Source organism: Equus quagga, chromosome 4 (assembly GCF_021613505.1).
Source record: "Equus quagga isolate Etosha38 chromosome 4, UCLA_HA_Equagga_1.0, whole genome shotgun sequence".
NCBI classification, from domain to species: Eukaryota; Metazoa; Chordata; class Mammalia; order Perissodactyla; family Equidae; genus Equus; species Equus quagga.
In genome coordinates, this window is record NC_060270.1 from 13758157 (window position 1) to 13778087 (window position 19931).

The window sequence follows — 19931 nt, forward strand, 5'->3', positions numbered from 1 at the left end:
GAACCTCACTTCTCAGACATTGGGAGAGAGCAGTTGGAAGCAAATTAATCTCAAGTCTTGTGAATAAGATCCAGGCAGACCTTATACATTTAACCTGTATAATGTGCTGTGGCAATCTGCATTGATTATGATTGATTGTAGATACCAGAGAACTAAGAATTAACTGAAAAATAATAAGGAAACATTTCTAAATCTAAAAGATAAAGGTTGATTAATAGCATAGTACCTCCCTTGACATTCATAGAGGATACCTATATACCTGTTTTATAAAAGTCATATATAAGAGTTGAGAATAACAATGATACATTGAAAGGTGGATGTTGAGTGGTTGTTAAGCTCATTAACTAGCTAAATCACACTAGCCCATCACAAAAACCTCCTAGGTCTTGATTCAAAGTTGTGTCTCAACAAATTACAAAGTACAACCTGTCATAACCTTTTTAAACTCACTCATAAATGGTTAAAACCAGCAGTATTAAATTCATGAATGCCAGTGGTCTACTATAGTAATAAGAGATAGTCATGTGAATAGCTTATCCTTATGGGTAATTATCATGGAGAAATGAAACAATTATCTCATTAAACAAGTACCTAATTAATGTTGTAAATTTTACCTGATTAGAACACGATCTTTATAGTTGTTGCTCAGGCAACGTGGTCGGCCACTCTCACAACTATTTAAAAAAATGAAAGGGAAAATTGACCTTTGGTTCACAGTTTTAATAACGTTTTATAACTTCTTTCAGAGAGGTACTTAATAGATAGGAATGTAATATCTTTATGCCTTGAGGAATCCATACTTTGTGAATTATGTCTGGTAGCCATTTCTTTGTGTTACTCCTTCAGTGTGGTGAAATCATCTCTATAGATTAGGAACTCAGTCACTAGAACACAAATAAGCAGCTGGATTGTATAGCCGAGAAACTCCTGCATCAAGGACAATCTGTCACAAAGTATTTGTAGAGAATTTATATGTGCATCATGACAGGTTCCAGACTATGTCATTGCCTCTCATTCTACACCACCTCCCCACACATGCTTCTCCAAAAGGGAGTAACTGTGATGAAATGGAAAGGCGTAGTTTTAATAAAACTTCTTTACTCAGGTGAATTTACACAATATTGTGCCCCATTTTAAGTGCACAGTTTGATAAGCTTTGCCAAATGTACACATTGATGTAAACACTACCCCAATCAAAAACATTTCTGTCACCTAACAATTTTCGTACACACTCTCCACCACCACCACTTGCCCCCGGCCCCACACACCTCTCCTGCCTCAGGCAACCACTGATGTGATTTCTATCACAATGTATTAGTTAGGCCTTTTTTAAAGAACTTCACCTGAAGGGAATCACTGTGTGCTCCTTTGTCTCCAATTTCTTTTGTTTAGCATAATGCTTTTGAGATCCATGTTGTTGTATGAATAAATTTCTTTTCATTGCTGAGTAGTATCCCGTTTTATAAATAGTTTATAATTTGTTTATTCATTCAACTGTACAGGACTGTTTTGGTTTAATGTTTTGGGATATTATGAATAAAAATCTTTAGTTTTCCTTTTTTATAATATCTTTGTCTGGTTTTGGTATCAGGGTGATGATAGTCTCATAAAAGAAGTTAGAAAATGTTCTCTTTTCTCTCATTTGCTGAAAGAATTTAAGAACACTATTAGTCCTTTAAATGATAGGATTTACTAGTGTTTCCATCTGGGCCTGGAGTTTCTCTATGGAAAGGGTTTTCATTGTGTCTTTCAAGACATTTGTCCGTTTCATCTTGATTGTCAAAATTAATTGGCATCAGATTGTTCATAACACACCTTTTTTATCGTTCCAACTTTTATAAGATCAGTTATAATGTCGCCTTTTTCGTTTTGATATTGGTTTGTGTTTCTCTTTTTTTCTTGCTAGGATGTTTCCAATTTTATTAGCTTTTCAAGAACCAGCTTTTGGTTTCATTAATTTTGTTCAATGTTTGTCCATTATTTATTTATTGATTTTTCACTCTTTATTATTTCTTTCTACTTCCTTTGGATTTAATTTGCTCTTCTTTTTTCAGCTTCTTAAAGAAGAATCTTAGATCCTTAATCTGAGATCTCTCTTCTTTCCTAATACAAGTATTTATAGCTATACATTTTTCTTTAAGTAGTTCTTTGAAATCCTGCAAAGTTTGGTATGTTATAATTTCATTATCATTCAATTCAAAATATTGTCTAAATTCCCGTGTTATTTCTTCTTTGGCCATTGAGTTATTTAGAAGTATGTTGTTTAATTTCCAAACATTTTGCAGTTTTCCAAATATGTTTTTATTATCAATTGCTCACTGATTCTGTTATGGTTAGAAAATATATCTGTAGAATTTAACTCCTTTTAAATATATTGAGATTTCTATTATTGCCCAGCATACAATCTATCTTACTGAATGTTGCGCGTGCACTGAAACCAATCTATGTTCTGCTGTTGTTGAGTGTGGTATTCTGTGAATGTCAGTTAGGTCACGTTGGTTGATAGCATTAAGTCTTTACACATAATGATTTTCAGTTTACGTATCTACCAGTTACTGAGACAGGAGTGTTATTTCCAACTATATTTGTGAACGTGCCTATGTCTCCTTTCAGTTAGTTATTCATGTGTTTTTGTAGCTCTCTGAGTGGGTACATAACACATTTAGGATTGTTACGTCCTGTCATTTTGATAAGTAGATCCTTTTATCATTATGAACAATTCTTCTTTATCTCTGGTAATTTTCCTTGTCCTGAAGTCATTCTGTCTGATATTAAGAAAGCTGCTCCAATTTTTAACCATTTTTTTATGATTTGTGTTTTTATGGTACATGTTTTCCATCCTCCGACTTTTAGACCATCTATATCTTTATATTTAAGATGCATTTCACATAGGTAACATCTAGATCAGTATTGCTTTTAAAAAAGACTGGGTAAACCCAATCTGAAAATCCCTGGCTTTAATTCCTATGTTTAGTCTATTCTTATTTATATATTTATTGCTATGGTTGGGCTTAAGTTCACCATCTTGTTATTTGTTTTCTATTTGTTCCGTCAGTTCTTTGTTCCTTTCCTCCTCTTTTCTTGTCTTCTTTTAAATCAACTGAGTATTTTTAGTATTTTTTATCTCCTCTATTGAATTATTTAGCTATACCTATTTATTCTACTTTTTTAGTGATCTCTCTGGGGTTTAGTATATGCATTGTTAACTTAGCCCTGTCTGCCTTAATATAACATTATACTACTTCATGTATCATGTGAGAACCTTAACGTATACTTCTATTTCTTGCCCCCCTCCTTATTATTCTTATACATTTTATTTATGTCTTAGACTGTAATGTATCTCTTTTAAAACTTTAAAACTTCATGAAGTTTTGTTTGGAATCAATTTTCCTTAACTTGAAGAACTTTCCCATAACATTATTTATGGTATGGGTCGGCTGACAACTTCTCTTAGCTTTTGTTTGTCAGCAAATTTATTTATTTCACCTTAACTTTTGAATATTTTTGTGGGATATAGAATTCTAGTTTGACTTTATTTTTTCATTCAGTGCTTTAAAATTGTAGCTGCATCCTCTTCTGAACTTCTCGTTTTTTCTTTTTTTGTGTGAGGAAGATTGTCACTGAGCTAAGATTGGTGCCAGTCTTCCTCTACTTTGTATATGGAATGCCACCACAGCAGGGCTTGATGAGCGGTGTGTAGGTCCACGCCCAGGATCTGAACCCGTGAACCCTGGGCCACCAAAGCAGAGTGCTCAAACTTAACCACTACACCACTGGGCTGGCCCCCTGACCTTCATTTTTTTCAGACGAGGAGCCAGTGATAATTATCTTTGTTTCTCTAATATGTACTCTATCTTATTTTTTCCTCTGGCTACATCTTGGATTTTCTTTATCATTGGTTTTGAGCAATTTGATTTTGAAATGTGTTGGAGTAGTTTTCTTTGTGTTTACCGTGGTTGGGGTTCATTGAGCTTCTTAGAACTATAGGTTTATATTTTACATCAAATTTGGAAAATTTTAACAATTCTTTGAATATTTTTTCCTACCTTTCCTTCCTTTTGTGATTCCAATTACGCGAAAGGTAGATTTCTGGATATCATCCCACAGATCTCTAAGGCTATATTCAATTTTTTTCAGCCTTTTCCCTTCTGTTCTTTGTATGGATAGTTTCTGTCTTCACGTGCACTGATCTGTTCTTTTGCAGAGTCTATTAAGGCCATGTAGTGACTTTTTTATTTCGGACATTGTATTTTTTCAGTTATAGAAGTTCTCTTTGGTTCTTTCTCATAGTTTTCAATTATCATATTCTCATATTTTCTTTTATATCCTTAAACATGTTTATAATAGCTGTTTCTAAATTCTTGTCTACTAATTCCATCATACTTGTCATTTCAAGGTTTGTTTCTATTGACTTTTTTTTTCCCCTTGTTCAATGCATTTACTTGGATGCTGGGCATTGTGAATGTTACATTGTCAATCATTTGAATTTTGCTATCATTCCTTGGTAAGAGTTTGGTTATTTTCTGGCAGTCAATTAATTTACTTTAAGGTCAACTTGATATTCTGGAAGCTTCTTTTTAAGCTTTGTTAAGGTAGTTCTAGAATATTCTATCCTCTAGAGCTACTTTAGCCTTACTCCTAACGCATGACCCAGGGTCTTTCCTGAATGTCTGGTGTTCAATGAGAATTGTCCTTCTCTTTAGTACCCTGTCCCACAGACTACAGCCACCTCAGCTTGTTGGAAAGCTGAACTCTGTCTCCTCACCTCAGGCAGACCCTGTGCTCTTCTTGGGTTTTCCTTTTCCTGAATCAGCAGAAAAGTCAGGGCCATCAGAGGATCGCTGTGTGTATGTGTGTTTGTGCACGTGTGTATATGTGTGCATGTGTTCCCATTCTCTGAAATCCCACTCCTTTGCAGCACAGTTTTCTAGTGTCTGAAAACAGTTGTTTCATATATTTTGTATAGATTTTGACTAATTTATGTCAGGAGGGCAAGTCTGGTATTAGTTCTCCATCATGACTGGAAGCAGAAGTAAAAATGTATCACTTGTCAGTATAAGGAAGCATCAGAGCAAGATGTGTCAATAGGATGAAACCCTTTAAAATGCCGTGTGGGGGCATAATGGGAAGAAAGAGAGAATGCCAACAGATGCAGATGTTGTATAAAATAGACCAGGAAAAGGACACTGAAGGTTGTGGAGCAAGAACTCAGCTCAGAGAAAATGACTGGGTGTCCTGTGACCCAGTAATTCCAGAAACTTTTCTATTTAGAGTTTAATAGAAAGTAATTTCAACATGATTCCTAGGTATTAAGCTGAAACTCTGATGCAGGGAAAAAATAAAAGAAACATGATTCCCCCAGTCACCCGTGGAATTGAAAGAATAACAAAAGCACAAATAGAAGCAAACTAAAAAGGAAGGAGTCACACCAAGTATTGTATTACCAAGGGTTCAGAGTTTCTTGACAGGTATAAGAGGGCAATGTGTAGTAATTTGCTCCATTTGTAAGAGACTGGCCAAGATTTTAGGTAGAATCAAAGTAATTCAGTAATATATTCATTATTCATGCATTCTTCATATAATCTATACTCTAAGGTTCTCTGGTTCCATAAAAAATAGTGAGCTCACATTAAAATATTTGATTATGTCTGGTATGCAGTGGAAAAGTTACCCAAGGATGTGACAGGGAAGCTTAGCAAATGCTTGAATTGGGAAGGCATCCGTGGAGGAGAGACCAATTACACACTAGGTGTGAGGGTGTAGGGTACTTGGTATATCTTCACTTACAGCCTTAGGCACTGAGGGAAGAGGAGGGCCTTCAGCAAGTAATGAGTTAGAGGTATCTTGTTAAGCTGAGGTTTCAAAAGGTAAGTTAAGGACCTTTTGTAATTTAAGAAATTGAGGTTTTAATAAATATTATCTTTTCATTTCTCTGTTAAGATGGCAGATGCTTGAACATGTTTGTATGCCAGGAGGAAGGAATCCATGGCAAAAAAAAAAGTAAGAGAGCAAGAGAGTTGAAAGTGAAGAGAGTAACATGGAAGTTCTTGTAGATGGGGGAGTGATGTGCAGTAATTAAAAGGAGTCTTGCTTTCTCCAGGCTTAAGAAAATTCTGGAAAAGACATATGTCAGTCGGGGCGAGGAATTAGAGGGAACATGTTAGGGAAAAGGTTGGGAAGGTGGGAGAGTATGTTTAAAAAGAACAATGTTTAAGATTTATAAATCACAACAAAAGAGTTGGGGCAAAAGTGATTGCCCCAAAGGTTGCCCCATGGTTCCAAGGAAGGAAGTACAGAGCATTTTGAGGATGAAATCATGAAACAAGATGGAAGACCAAAAGGACTCAGATTTGGTGATGGGGTTAATGGATCCAAATGGAACTCTCATTTGCAGTTTTTACATTGCCAGAGCAAGCAGAGTATCCAGAGTTACTGTAGACCTCCTGACAATAGCCACTTCAAATCTTGCTTCTGTCATCACCGAAAATAAACCTTAACAACTCGGAAAGCTCTGCTTATGGAATTTTAAAATATTATCTAAATGGAAACAGGTTAAGATATAATACATAGTAGAGAGTGGAGGTTTTGGTTTATTTATATGAGTCAGAGAAGGTAAAATATTTGTTAAGATAACATCCAATAACACTTGAAAAGCTAGTGTTGTTAGCACCTTGGAAGCCAGGAGTGAGAGTCTACGTGACTTTGCTAAGTCAGGAAAGTGAATATGGGTTGTAGCTCAATAGAAATTACTGCAAGATAGGCCCTGAAAGTAGGGAAATTGAAATGTGTATTAGAGACTCAGAGCAGCCGGAAACTTTCTAGGAAAAAAATGCAAAAATAGTAGAATAATATATGCCGTGTATCCAAAAAGTATTATAGGTTGATTCAGTATTTATATATTAAGCACCAAACGTGAGGTGTTTATTACGCAAGACACTTTTCTACATACTGTGGTCATTAACTTCTTTTAAAAATCAGAATATGCGTGCTCGCTTCGGCAGCACATATACTAAAATTGGAACGATACAGAGACAATTAGCATGGCCCCTGTGCAAGGATGACATGCAAATTCGTGAAGTGTTCCATATTTAAAAAAAAAAATCAGAATATGCAACACTTTAGGTAGTTTATGGATTAGCAGAAAGAGAGCACGTGTACCCACTCACTGTTAAATTAAGTTCCTTATGTATCTTGTCAGAAATTGGATGGCCTCACAGTGCAGAGGCAAGCGCAGCGCACTTTTCCGTTGCCCCCATCCCTAATGCAGGCCTGTCCCTAGGATATATGGCACTCCTGTGTATCTAAACAATTTGAATAAATGCTCTATTACAAAACTCATGAGGTCTTGTGAGGTATAGTGGTTATAGATGAAGGTTTATGATATTGCATAGAGAAGAGGAACTTAGGCTTTTGCTTGTTGTCCAGTAAGTGCCCATGAAGATCGTTCATAGTGTCCTGGCACCACTTCTTCCTGTTCAGGTCTAGGAACTCTCTCTTCTTGTCATTATTGTCAAATGTACCACTTTTGGCTAATTTTGTATCTCTTATCATGAGAAAAAGGTAACAATGCTATTATTACTCACAAAGCCATGGCTCTTTGAAGTCTCTTTATATTGAAACAAAATAGATTTTCCTGCCTCTATAATTCCCTGATGCTACTGATTTAATCCTGGTTGTATTGTTACTCATGACGCTGCATCATCCATTGTGTCCTCCCGGAATACTGGCTTCTAAGCACTCAAAGCTTGTTACTGTGTTTCGTTGATAATGATCAAATGCAAATCTTACCTAGAGTGCTCAGAAAAATTTATTTTCTGCTCGTTAAATTTACCATTTGGAATTTTATAGTATAATCATAGGAAAGCACGCATTCCAACCAAGTCTTCTCTTGAACTCTTGAGATCGTAATCACTATTTCTAGACTGTGATCTCCTTTAGTGTTGCCTGCAACCCTGCTTCCCCCTCACTGCCACAGCTCCTTCTGCAGAGAAGCTTCTCACTGCCCTGCGTCTTGTCAAATTAGCTACAGTGATGCTGTAGCATCCTTCCTTAGTTACCTGTATGAATGGAGAAGGGGAACAGCAGCAGGGGTAATCTAACACGGCAAAGAAACAATGCTAATTTTAATTTTAGGTATTTTTCTTCCAAGTCTGTTTTCCTTAGACCAGGAACAGCTACATAATTTGTGAGGCTCCATGCAAAGTGAAAATGCAGGGCCTCTTGTTTAAAAATTAAGAGTGTCAAGATGGCAATACTGGGTTCCTAGATCAGGGGTGAGTGGAAGGCTCGCCCTCACTGAGACGTGTCCTCCAGCCACCTGCCAGCTGTGCCATGATGTACAGGGTACACACTCCTGACCCCAACCTCCTTTGTACCAGTGCTCAGGGCCCTGCCAGGGCAGAGGGCAGCTATAGTCACTGGACAGGGAGGGCGGGGAAGGCCAGGGTGGCCTGGGACACCAGAATGGGGGAGTGGTGGCCAAGAACCAAATCAAAGACAAGCAGCAGGAGGCAGGATGCCCTTGCACTGAGGCTACAAGTTCCCGAGGAATGTTGCATTGTTCCATTATACCACTTTCAAAACACTAATTCACAATAAAATTAAGAAATCTAAGATACAACCACAGAGCATTAAACCCCAAAGTGCGACCCTTCTTTAGCACTAGGTCCTGTGTGACTAGTCACATGTCCATGAAGCTGGCCCTGCCTTGGACTTTTACCATTGGGCACTGTCAGTCTCGACTGGTCATGTGGAAAGCACCCTAGAATTAGGCAGAATACAACAGGAGGAATGAATTTCTCACAGGTAATTTATAATTTGGATGATGCTGACGTGGGATATCAAGAATTGGTAATTTAGATTTCAGTAAATTCATTAGTTTACTACTGACTTCTTACTATTGCAGAACCACAGGCTAGGGTATGGGGATGGAGCAGGAATGCCAAGAAAGGCCCACTGTTTACTGGACTTGAAAGATACAGACATTAGGAGCTATAAAACAGATAGATGATTATGTGTGCTGTAATAGAGGCATAAACAAGAACAATAGGAAAGCTGGGAGTAAAGAAACTGACTTGATGGGCAATGTGGAAAGGCCTCCTGAAGAAAAAAGGACTTTAGTTAGGCCAATATAGATGGATAGATTTCAACTGCCAGAGACTAAGGGACCGACCTTCCAGACCAAAAGGATAGCATAAGCAAAGGCAGTGAAATGGAGAGCACGTTGATAGATGTGCCTACATGCTGAGACGTTCCAGCTTTCTTTTATTATATTTATTGAACATCTATTTTCCACACACTGAGCTAGAAGCAGAGGATATAAGAATATAGAATTAGGAATCAGACAAACCCATGTTTGAACCACAAACCACCACTTCGCAGCTGTGTAACTGGAGACATCTTAACCACTCTGAGCCTCAGTTTTAGTCGTCTGTAAAATCGGTTTTATAGAATTATTATAAAGATTGCGTGAGATAATCTTTGTAAAATACCCCAGCCAGCATCCTCAATCTAGTGAAGGAGACAAGCAAATAAGCACATGATTGTGCTAAGACATGCAGTGAAACCACAGAAAGGAGAGTGGCTAGCTCTGCCTGAGGGTTTTGTGCAAGACTTCCCAGAAGAGGTGATGTTTGACCTGGGGGCTGAAGGGTGAGTATGCCTTTGTATATGAAAGGGAAGCTGAGAAAGATGCTTCCTCTTCATGAACTCTGTGGAGTGGGGGACAGGGAGGAACAGCAGGAAGAGAAGGGTGACCATATATACATCTACAGCTAAAAATAAAAAACAACTTTTCATTTCACCTCAACCACTTTTAGCAGATTTAAAATACCAGACCCTTCCACTGAGAGAAGGCAAGAGACCCTCTGTGCCGAGTCCTCCCTCCAGTAAGACGTAAACAAGTTTGCATGAGAGATTCTACAGCAGACGTTCTGTATATTTTCTTCCTTCCAGAAGAAGCCTGGAGCCAGGAGAGAGAGAGAGAGACAAACTCAAGAAATGAGGTTGTTTCTCCCATCCTCCTCTGAAACACTTTGCTTAGTTGGCAAACCCTTAACAAGACATGATTGGCTTTTTAAATATAGGCGTCTTCGTGGTCCCGGTTGATCTGTTTTATCATGTGCTTGGTGCTTTAAAGAACGTGTCTTTCTATCTTCCTCCTCCAGACCGAACACGTGCCTTTGCAGACTCAGTTCAAAGAAAGAGAGGTTGGCGGCCTCCAGCACACTGTAAGTAACGCAGTGCTGTTGTGGGGGGTCAGCCTAGGTGTAGTCGTGGCCACCTTGCTTATTAAAATATCATCTGATTTCCATGAAGTTTCATTTTATTCACGTCTCTGCTATTCGAGCATCTTTAGTATGATTTTATGAAGTCCTTGAGCTTGCTTGTCTCTCTTAGAAGTAATCAATTTTTATGAAACGAATAATCAGGAAAGGGGTCAATACCAGAGATACCACAGAGCATCAGGGGAGTTCATTTTATGGTCTCAGCTATGACCCAAGGTCCAGCAAGGAAGAAAGGTCAAGATGAGGATATGTTTGACAGCATTTCTTAGTCTCATTCGGGCATCCAGTCAAATACCTGTTCATTCCACTGTGTCTTTTCCCTCATTCCCCGGTGCTGAATCCCAGGGTTTCTTTTGGTTGTTTGATTTAATCCTCTGTATGTCTCATGGACTCCTTCTGAGCTTGAGCCTTGCTGAGGGACTCCTGAAGTTCACAGCCTTGTTTTTCTCCAGTTTACCTAAACCAATACCAATTCCAAATTTCCAAACCTGAAACTGACTGGAGTCTCCGTTAGTCACAATTTTCTATTTAGGAGCTGCCATCACTCTTGTTCAGGTATTGTAAGCAACCAAATGACTGGAAAATGATAAGTTGTTGAACTCTACCTTGCCATTGAATAGCTCGTGGGATAATGAATCGGGGACACAGACTGTAATGAATTCTGTTCTTGCCTGTTTTTAGCAAGGTGCTAGAGAAATGCAAGCAGCTGCTCTGAGCTAACACAAGCAATGTTTGAATTTTTAGAATGGACACAATAGCAGGAGATTTGACTACGAAGCCGAGAATCCAGTGGGGGCAGACGGGATTCAGCAGATGTACCCCCTTTACAGTCAGATGTGCCACCGTGACCGGAGCCCCGACAGCTGTCATCAGAGCAGCGGCCCTGAGAGAGTCTACATCAACCCACGGGAACATTACGTGTGATTGTCCTCTTTTGTCCAGTGGGTGTTCTGACAAATGTTTATTCTTAGACTGGGGAGAGAAACTGAGGCCAATAATTATTATTTTATTCTCTCTCATATAAAACCATCTCAGTCCAAGTGTATTGGAAGTCGTGATGAGTGACTTGGAGCCAATAGCGAATTTCTTTCCTTCATTAAGAGTTTCTTAACTGCCAGCTGTGTTTGTGAACTTGGCTATAGCTTTGTGTGTTTCTGTGACGGTGGTGTTTAACTACTAACGTTTGGCCTACAATGGCATGTTCATTTAAAAGCAGAGCATCTGCCTGTGATGACAGCAGTGATTCTCCAGAAAGAAAGGCCCCAGCTGGGAGTATTGACCTCACTGGGTCTCAGGCAGGCCAGCCTGTTCATCTGTAACTCAAACGGCCAAAAAAGCACTTCAAAATCCATTTAACTGATTATTTAGTTGGGATTTGGTTTTCCCTGACGTGCTTAATACAGCTGTAATACCTGTGTACAAACAAGAGGCCTGAGGAAAGAGGCAAAATTGGTTCTATATCCAAAAACTCCCAACAACACAAGGCAATTTAAAACTTGAAGCCTGTTGGTTGCTTTTAGACTCTTGTGATATTGTAATATATATTCCTTCTTGATCACTAAGTTCCTAAGGGACACCTATTTCTTGCTGTTATCTGCCTTGTCTTGATTAGCTGTGTGCTAACCAGGGTTCTTCCCTTGCTCTGTATTGTTCCCACAGCTCTGTTCTTTACTAGCCAGATGAGCCTATTTCCCACCTATTAAATTCTAAAAGCCCTGTCTAGATGGCAGCCAACCTTGAACCTGTCCTTCTTTTCTGTAGTATTGTATATGACAAGCTCAGCTTTCACTACTGACATTTCCTTCAAATTAATCCTACCCACACAGGCTTTAGCTACCCTCTGCATTCTTCAGACTACTTATTGTCCGTGTTTTATCTACCTCAGAAAAGCCTGCTGGAAAATCACCATGAAATAACTCCTACTCTTAAAAGCTAGGTGGAAAATTTGAAAACTTAAAAAAAAAGCCCCTTCAGTATGACATGTGTACTAAACCTAGGTGTTGTCCCTTATCTCTCTTCCCCTCCTGTGCCTGGTCACCCACAAGAGTCAGGAGGCGCTAAAAAACAAGTAATATAGTGACTGACTTACTAGTGTGTCCTGCTGTACTCTGGTGCCCGCCAACGTCTGCCTTGACTTTTCTCACTTCCCTTTCCAGCTTTTCCTCAGAGACTGAAGGTACTAATTATAGTGGGGTGAGCGGGGGGCTGGGGGGGGGAAAGGTACTCGTGCAAATGTCGATCACCCTCCCTCACTTCTTAGGAAAGGTGTTGTTTTACTGCGTGTTCTGGAAGATTAGAGGTATATCACAGGCATAAAAAACACTACAGGCTTGTCATATGTTAGGAAAGAGTGACATGAGCACTAAAATAAAATAGTACACATTTCCAACCTAAGCTTCAAGGGAACAGGAAAATATTAATATGATTTCTAATAAGATACCAAAGATAGGTTATGACTCATGTTGCGCGGGCTCTGGTTCTTGCTTGTGTTTCCTTTTTTTAGTTCCATGCTTTGCCAGACAAGTTATCCAGGTTGTTCTGCAGTAGTGTATTACTACTCCCCATTATCTGGGTGACCAACAATTCTGGGAGAAACGATGATTAAATTCTAACTCAATGTGTTAGCCAGGTTATTAGCAATTTAAAAGGTGATAGTTATATGGGATCAAAGGGTAAATTCCAAGGACCCTCATTGCTGTATGGCTGTGCTACCTCAGAGTTAGATTACTGCCCTTTGTAGCAAGCTGATGCAGAAAGAAGATATTTGACTTTATTACTTGGAATCCCATTGGTGAGTAACTGAAGGTGCAGGAATTTGCAATTGTTTTCCAACAGAAAGATGACTCTGGTCAGAGCTCTCCTTGACAGGGAAGTGTTTTATAAATGCTGGATGTTACAGAGGAGGAGATGTTGCAGTGCATCACCTCCTTTAGAAAGCTTTAAAAACATCTTACACATGGGGGTTGGTTCCTAGGGTCCTGCTGGGAAGCAGGTTGTTGAATTTGCATCACAAAAGCACACCCTAGATCTAGGGGGGGAGTAGCAATGTCTCCATTTGCACCAGGGAATGAGATTTGGAAGCACTGGGTTTCAGAAGCCCTTTGACTTGTCTTCAGCACCCTCCTTACCAAGAAGAATCCACTATTGCATTTTTAACGTTCTCCGTGTAGTTACGGAAAAGAAATTTCAGGATGTAGACACCTGTCTCACAGCCTGCTAGCTCAATATCCCCTTTGCCTCTCTGTCATATCTTGTTACAGATATTTCTTTAACAAACTAGTAGATTTCCTAGCTGATGGCCCCTTACATGGGTCACATAAGCTATATGATTGCTTATCCTGGTGCCTCTCATCTGTTCTCTCTAAACACTGAGTGCACTAGAAAGGAGCTTTAAAAGGGTTTGATCAACCAGCCCCCTCAACCAAAAAGTGCCATCCAAAATTAGCCTCTTGATCTCTAAATTTGCAGCCTAGACTACTTGACGATGGCCATTTAAATTTGGAAGTAAGACTGTTAAAGGTCAGTGAGTGAGGCTTAGGAATATAAGCCACAGCTGATACTAGATACTCTTCCTGTAACTGGCTTACTAAAACACCCCGAAACAGAAATAAATCCCCAGAGCGCTTATCCATTTATGGTTGTGGCTTTGCATTTCAAGGTGGGGTGTGCATGCTCCATCTTAAACACACAGCCTTTATCGCCTATTTTGTAGGCAGCTCAAGCTCCAGGAGTGCACATTGTTGCTGCAGCAGCAGATCACCAGGTTCTTTGCACACCACACGAAAATAAAGCATCCATACCTCTTGGGACTTGTCTGACATAATGGGATAAAAATTTAGATTAATCCTTAAATGGCAGTGATTTATTATCTGTTCTGTGAGGGTTTCCCTATTCCTGGCCTTATGTATCTAAGTTTGTAGAAGTCCATGCTCTTTGGGGGATGTATTATAAAATTCTTACCTGTGCTAGGCTTCCCTGTAACATGAACATAGTAGATACTACAGAAAGGTGCTGTAAACTAAGTGAGCTGGTCCCCTCATTAATTTTTAACGGCCTTGTTTACCCCTTGGGCCAGCAGTTTGACCATCTTTTGAGAGTGATTTCTTAGGTCCTCTTTCACAGTGGTCTGAAATGCACTATTTTCTTTTTCATCATGTGCTGTTCCCCTAGTGCTGTTCTTTGTATGCAGTAGAGCTTCCTGCAAGCCTCTGCTTCCCTGGGTGTAGCGGACAGATCCTTAGACCAAGAATCAGAGGAACAGGTTCTACTCCCAGCTCCACCCCTTTCCAGCCGTGGGAACTTAGACAAGTCACTAAACCTGTCTAGTGCATCAGTTGCCCCTATCCATAAAGCAGGGATTAGAACCCCTGCCCGTCAGCCTCTCAGAAATGTAGTGAGCGTTGAACAAGATAGTAATGGATGGGGAATTGTAAGTTCTCTTCAAACTGAAAATGCCTAGGACTCTATGACTGTTGTATGTTGAACCTAAACTCCCAGGACACTGGCCAGCATTTGAGTACCATAGTGTCCTCATGGAGAGCCAAATGGCAACATGAGAATTTCAGTTAGACCTGATTTGAATATAGTCAAGTGCGAGTGGGAGACATTCCTTTTACCATAATAAACATTTGTCAGATGGAAAGCTTGGTATCTGGATCTTAGCCTTTTAAGCTTTATCTAAAATTGAAAATGCACATTGCCATAATGAGCGGGTGCTCTTATTTCACAGATTACTACGACTAACAGCTACCATTATTGAGTATGTAGAATGGACTGGACTTCAAGGCAGAACACCTTACATGGAATCATCTCTCTGACGAGGGCTACCTCCTATTCTGTCCCCTTTCCAGGAGCCCCTGTAGGGACAAAGGCTCACACTCCTATGCTGCATCCCTACAGATTACGTTAATCATCAGTCAGCTGTTACTTCTTTCAAATCTACTTTTGAGCAGTGGTGTTAAGGAAGAGGTTGTCTTGATTTTTCTTTTTAAGCAGAGGTATAAGGCTACATGGAAGAAAACCATAAGAAATGTTCATTACAATGAGAGCAAGTACATATGCTTGTTTTAGTTTTTGAATTTCTCAAAATGCTCAGGAAGACTTTCATATCCAATAGATTAATCACAGCTGCAAAAATAACCAACCAAATAATTAAACTACTCCATCCCAGGTGGTTCGGTTTGGGTGGGCACAAACTAATGCCTCTTCCTCAGCTGAGTTCTTTGACATACTCATCGCTCTGTCCAGTTTGCTTCACCTTTATTGAATTCTCGGGGTGGTGGCACTCTTAGAGTGCACAGCTGGAAAGCTGGCTTTGGTAGAAAGCCAGAAGAAGAATAGGAAGGGTGTGAAGTAGAAATGTCAGGGCTCCACCTGTGGCTCAGCTCTGTGCTGCTCTTGTTCCTGTGCTTGACTGACAAGCCTTTTCTTCCTTGGGCTGTTTGCAGACCTTATCAGAGGACGAGGGACTTCCAGTTCTTCTGTTAATCTAGAAACTATTTGCAAGCCTATTCAACTATAGACCATGATTAGATTAATCTTATTACACCTATAAAGGTATTTGTTTTTCCTCCATTAAAGAAAATTGTTGTAAACTGGACTTGGCCCGTTTGGTCACTTGCAATTATTAGGTTGTTTGGTGGCCTTCAGTAGGTGGAGGTGGGTGAGGGCTGTAGCTGTCCTCTCCCCAACTTCACTAGGTGGTACTTTACACTAAAATCAGATTTTGGACCAATTTCTGCGTCATTCCTGTTTACAAACAACTGGGCACCAGAACAGACATCCTTGTAACAATCAACCTGTCTTGTAAGCTTGAAAAAGTCCCAACTCTGTCCTTTCGGGAACCCAACAATACCTTATATGAAAGGGTTATTAGATGTGAATCCAGCAATATTCCAGCATATTCAGTGTCAGATGACCTGATTGTGTTTAACTTGTAGACACAGAACAGGTTAGTAATCTGGGAATCTCAGGGATAATGGGCTTGCTAGAGTCTTACACCCTGTTCGTGGAAGGGCTCGAGTGCCCTACAGTAGTTGGGTCAATCCACATGCCTTTAACACCACTAATTTGGCTATTGAAAATAGTAGCTTATTAACAAAGTCTCTGATGTTGAGCTACAGATAAAGCTCTTGTGGTAGTAGCCTCTGAAGTGACTCGAGCTTTTCACATGCTAACCATCAAACTTAAATGTTAACTAACCACTCCTAGAGTGTATATTATGACTAATTAACATCTGCCAAAATAATTTAGATTACACTGGATATGACAGAAGTTATTAAGGATTCCTGCACTGGAGTGGGGTAGATGTATTCACTGCTCTGAAGTCAACCCCCCTGCTGAATAGAGTGTGACTGGCATTTCTCCTTGGTGACAGCCTTTACCTTCTGAGTGGGGTGTGTGTATGAGAGAGAGAGAGACAGACATACTTAAAATTTGCAGTTGAAAATAATTTTGCAGTTCACACATACAAGAGAACCCTCACATCTGCAAATATCTCACTATTTCAGGCTTATTTCATTAGGTTTGCTTTAACGTTATCTCTGCAAAAATGGTTAGAGGCAGGAACAGAGGGGCCATATTTACCTTGACAGATGAAAGATGTAAAATATTAGGTTTATTTCTACTATATTTCCATTATTAGTTTAGTTATTCTTTATTCAAGTTTCGGCTTGATTGTGGAGATTTGGAGCTGAGTAGACTGGAGTAAAATAAGATGTCAGAAATTCAGATGACACTAAATGTCTTTTTATCATACATTATCAACGGAAACCATGATGTGGAAATTCCTTCTATATGTCACGGAAAAGGAAACGACCAGGGATAAATAAAAGGATTCTCCATTCCGATCTTGGGAATAAATCCCATCAGTCCATTCCCCAGAATTCTCAGCAGTGTGTGGGGGCCAAGTCCATGATGTGTGTCAAAATATACACCCCTCCACACCAAAAGTTTCTAGTTATATTCTGTATTCTTTTCCTCTAGCTGTGAGGTTTAGGGATAAATGCCTGAGTTTCAAGGGAACAGATGTTGTGAATATTTATGGAAAATAGCAATGTCTCCATGAATTGAAAATGGGCAGGCCCTGTCCTCTCAATGCTCCCATTCGAGAGCTACTTTGTTTACAGTTGCCACTTGCACACGATTTACACAGGAGACATGTCAGCTGGAACCAAGGAGATAAATTCTTATACTTAAAATTATTAGTAGATTATAACTGCCATCCCAAACAATCTTCAATAAACAAAACCCAGCTTTCTGAGATAGTTGACTCTTTCGCTCCATCTAGAGGTGGAAGACCAAATGGTTGCCCTCTTGAGGTTTTCCCAGCCCTGCCATTTACCGTTTTATGACCAGGTGCCCTATGGCCCAGGAGGATCCTTGGTAACATGGCCTAAACTGGTTGTATTTATTGTCATGGCATGGGATTGGACTATGAAAGTTGATTAGAGGAGAGCTTGAGGGAAAGCCTCCCTGGGAATCCAGAACATCAGATTTGCTACACTGGCTTAGCACTGGGGCCCATCCCGCTACAAATATGTATGACAGCCAAAAAGAGATGTTTTATGTTTCTCCTCCAGAGGTTAGGAATGTACTTCAAACATTCACAGTGTCCTTTAGTAACTCACAGGGGATCTGTGAAGCCCAGGGTTGCACGTGATTTTCTAAGTGAAGGAACACCATTGTTTTGGTTTTCAATATTCTTTCCAATAACGACCGGTATTTCTTTTAATCCGCCCTAACACATTGATCAGGCTAAATTAAATTCCTCTCTTAAGCTGTGTTGACGGCTCAGTATCCATCCTATTTTAACTACAGGCAGCAGTATTTAGTCCTAAATGCATTAGTTTGCACTTGCTCACACTGTGGCTCATTTATGCCTCTGCTTTTTCACGTGGTCCTATGAGAATTTATCATGTATATTCGGCTGAGCACTTCAATACCCAGAAGAGCATTCGGCATCTTAGGTTTCATTGTGTACTTGAAATTCCAAGTCCTTTGTAGAAAAAAATGTTAAGTAGCTGGTGTTGCTACTGGATCCCTAGATTATTCCACTTGTCCATCCCGAAAAGTTCCTGTTTATCCTCTGCCTTCTGTTTCTATTTTTAAGCCAATGCTTTAAGACATAACATCTGCCGCAGCCTGTTCCCTCTCCACGTGGTCTTAACCTCTTAGCTTCTTTACTTCTCACTTTCACCCCTGTAAATTAGTACTCTCTACCTCCCAGGGGTTTTAGGGAGGGAAAAATAGGATGTTTAAGGGTTGTCTTCAAGAGAGGTCCTACTTTTAGAGTGATTTTATAAACGCCTCTTGGCTTAGAAATGAGAAACTCTATAGCTATTATTTTTTTCCTATTCTTGTTTAGCTATTTTTATTTCTGAAAAGTGATCTCTGTCTAAATAATGTTTTTACTCTGGTTTTGACTTTCTTCCCATTAACCCTTTTCTCACTAACTCCTACCTTACCCATGCTCTGAACTTTTTACGTACAGAGCCAGAACGAATTCTCTCCCAACAAATCCCACATAGTTTTACTTCCATCATGGAGCAAGTTAATGTCCTCTGTAAAGAGACATCTGGCTAATGATCTCATTTGGCCCTGGCAAGATCTCACCACGTGCCTTGGTTCTCCCTGTATAAACTGAGGTTAGTTCTGCTATTTCACAGCACATGGGTGTTGTGAGTCCTGACTAATAAATAGTGAAAAGCATTTTGTAAATGCCCTGTACCATATAAATGCATAGTGAATAATCTGGAGAGTCTTCAAGGAGAAATGTGTTCTTGTGTAGCTCAATTCGCCTATTTTTAAAAGAAATATTTTACTAACCTGTTTTTTTTCTTAAGTGAAAATTAGTTTCTAGTCATTTGAACTATTTTTATTTTGATGTATAGGAATAAATCAATAGTATATATTCTTGCTTGTCAGAAAACACCCAAGTTGTATTTTAAGTGTTAAAACTGAAAGGGTTGCATAACAATGTAGTGGAGCAGGGGGAGGATTCTAGCTCAAATGTGGTGAAATAGAGAACTATGAAGATTAGCTGTGATTTTGAGATTGTATTATAAATAGTAGATGTTAATGTAGTTGTTTTTTAGATATTCTTTATTTTTGAGTTACCAGAAATTGTCTTTTATTTTTGCAGTTTTGAACTATATCGTTCCTGATGTGTTTTGAATAAAGTTTTTATCAACTAAAGTTTTTCATTTACATTATTATCAATAAATCAATTATGATTAAAATACATGTAAAAATTAATAACCTAATTACATAACTATAAAATTCAAGATCTGAAGAACATCTTTTATCAAAAGGGTAAGTTTCTACACTGGAGTCGTTTTATCAAAAAGATTTTAAAAATAGTAACCAAAGTACTTTTATACTTCAAGCAGTATTGGAAATGTTTTTTTAAACATGTAACAAGTTACATGTTATGATAATTTCTTTGAAAATTGCGTAATAGTTTTTTTTTATGAAGCTAAATTTATTCCACTTAAAGAATTGTTCTTCATGCCTGATTAATCCTTAGGTGTTCAAATGTACTTCCTCGTGAAATGATTTTGGTACTAGATGGTAACTTCTTAAGTGTTATTATGGCATCTATGATGGATCCTTGAATTTTGTTTTAGGAATGGAAGCTTTACTGGT

The 19931-nt window shown here is 39.0% G+C and overlaps 1 protein-coding gene and 1 non-coding gene across 3 annotated transcripts in view; both read left to right on the forward strand.

Moving 5' to 3' along the window:
• NECTIN3 (nectin cell adhesion molecule 3) overlaps positions 1 to 19481 on the forward strand; it is a 134505-nt gene extending 115024 nt beyond the window's left edge. The window contains exons 8-9 of one of the 2 annotated variants that reach the window (XM_046659276.1): positions 10167 to 10229; positions 11031 to 19481. In XM_046659276.1, the coding sequence (XP_046515232.1) occupies positions 10167 to 10229; positions 11031 to 11210 (243 nt within the window). In that variant the 3' untranslated portion in view covers positions 11211 to 19481. The remainder of the gene's footprint in view (positions 1 to 10166; positions 10230 to 11030) is intronic. The other variant, XM_046659277.1, reaches the window with a different exon arrangement.
• LOC124238764 (U6 spliceosomal RNA) lies at positions 6986 to 7092 on the forward strand. The gene has a single exon (XR_006888370.1). It is a non-coding gene; the product is annotated as a U6 spliceosomal RNA (small nuclear RNA).
• Positions 19482 to 19931: the final 450 nt, after the last annotated feature.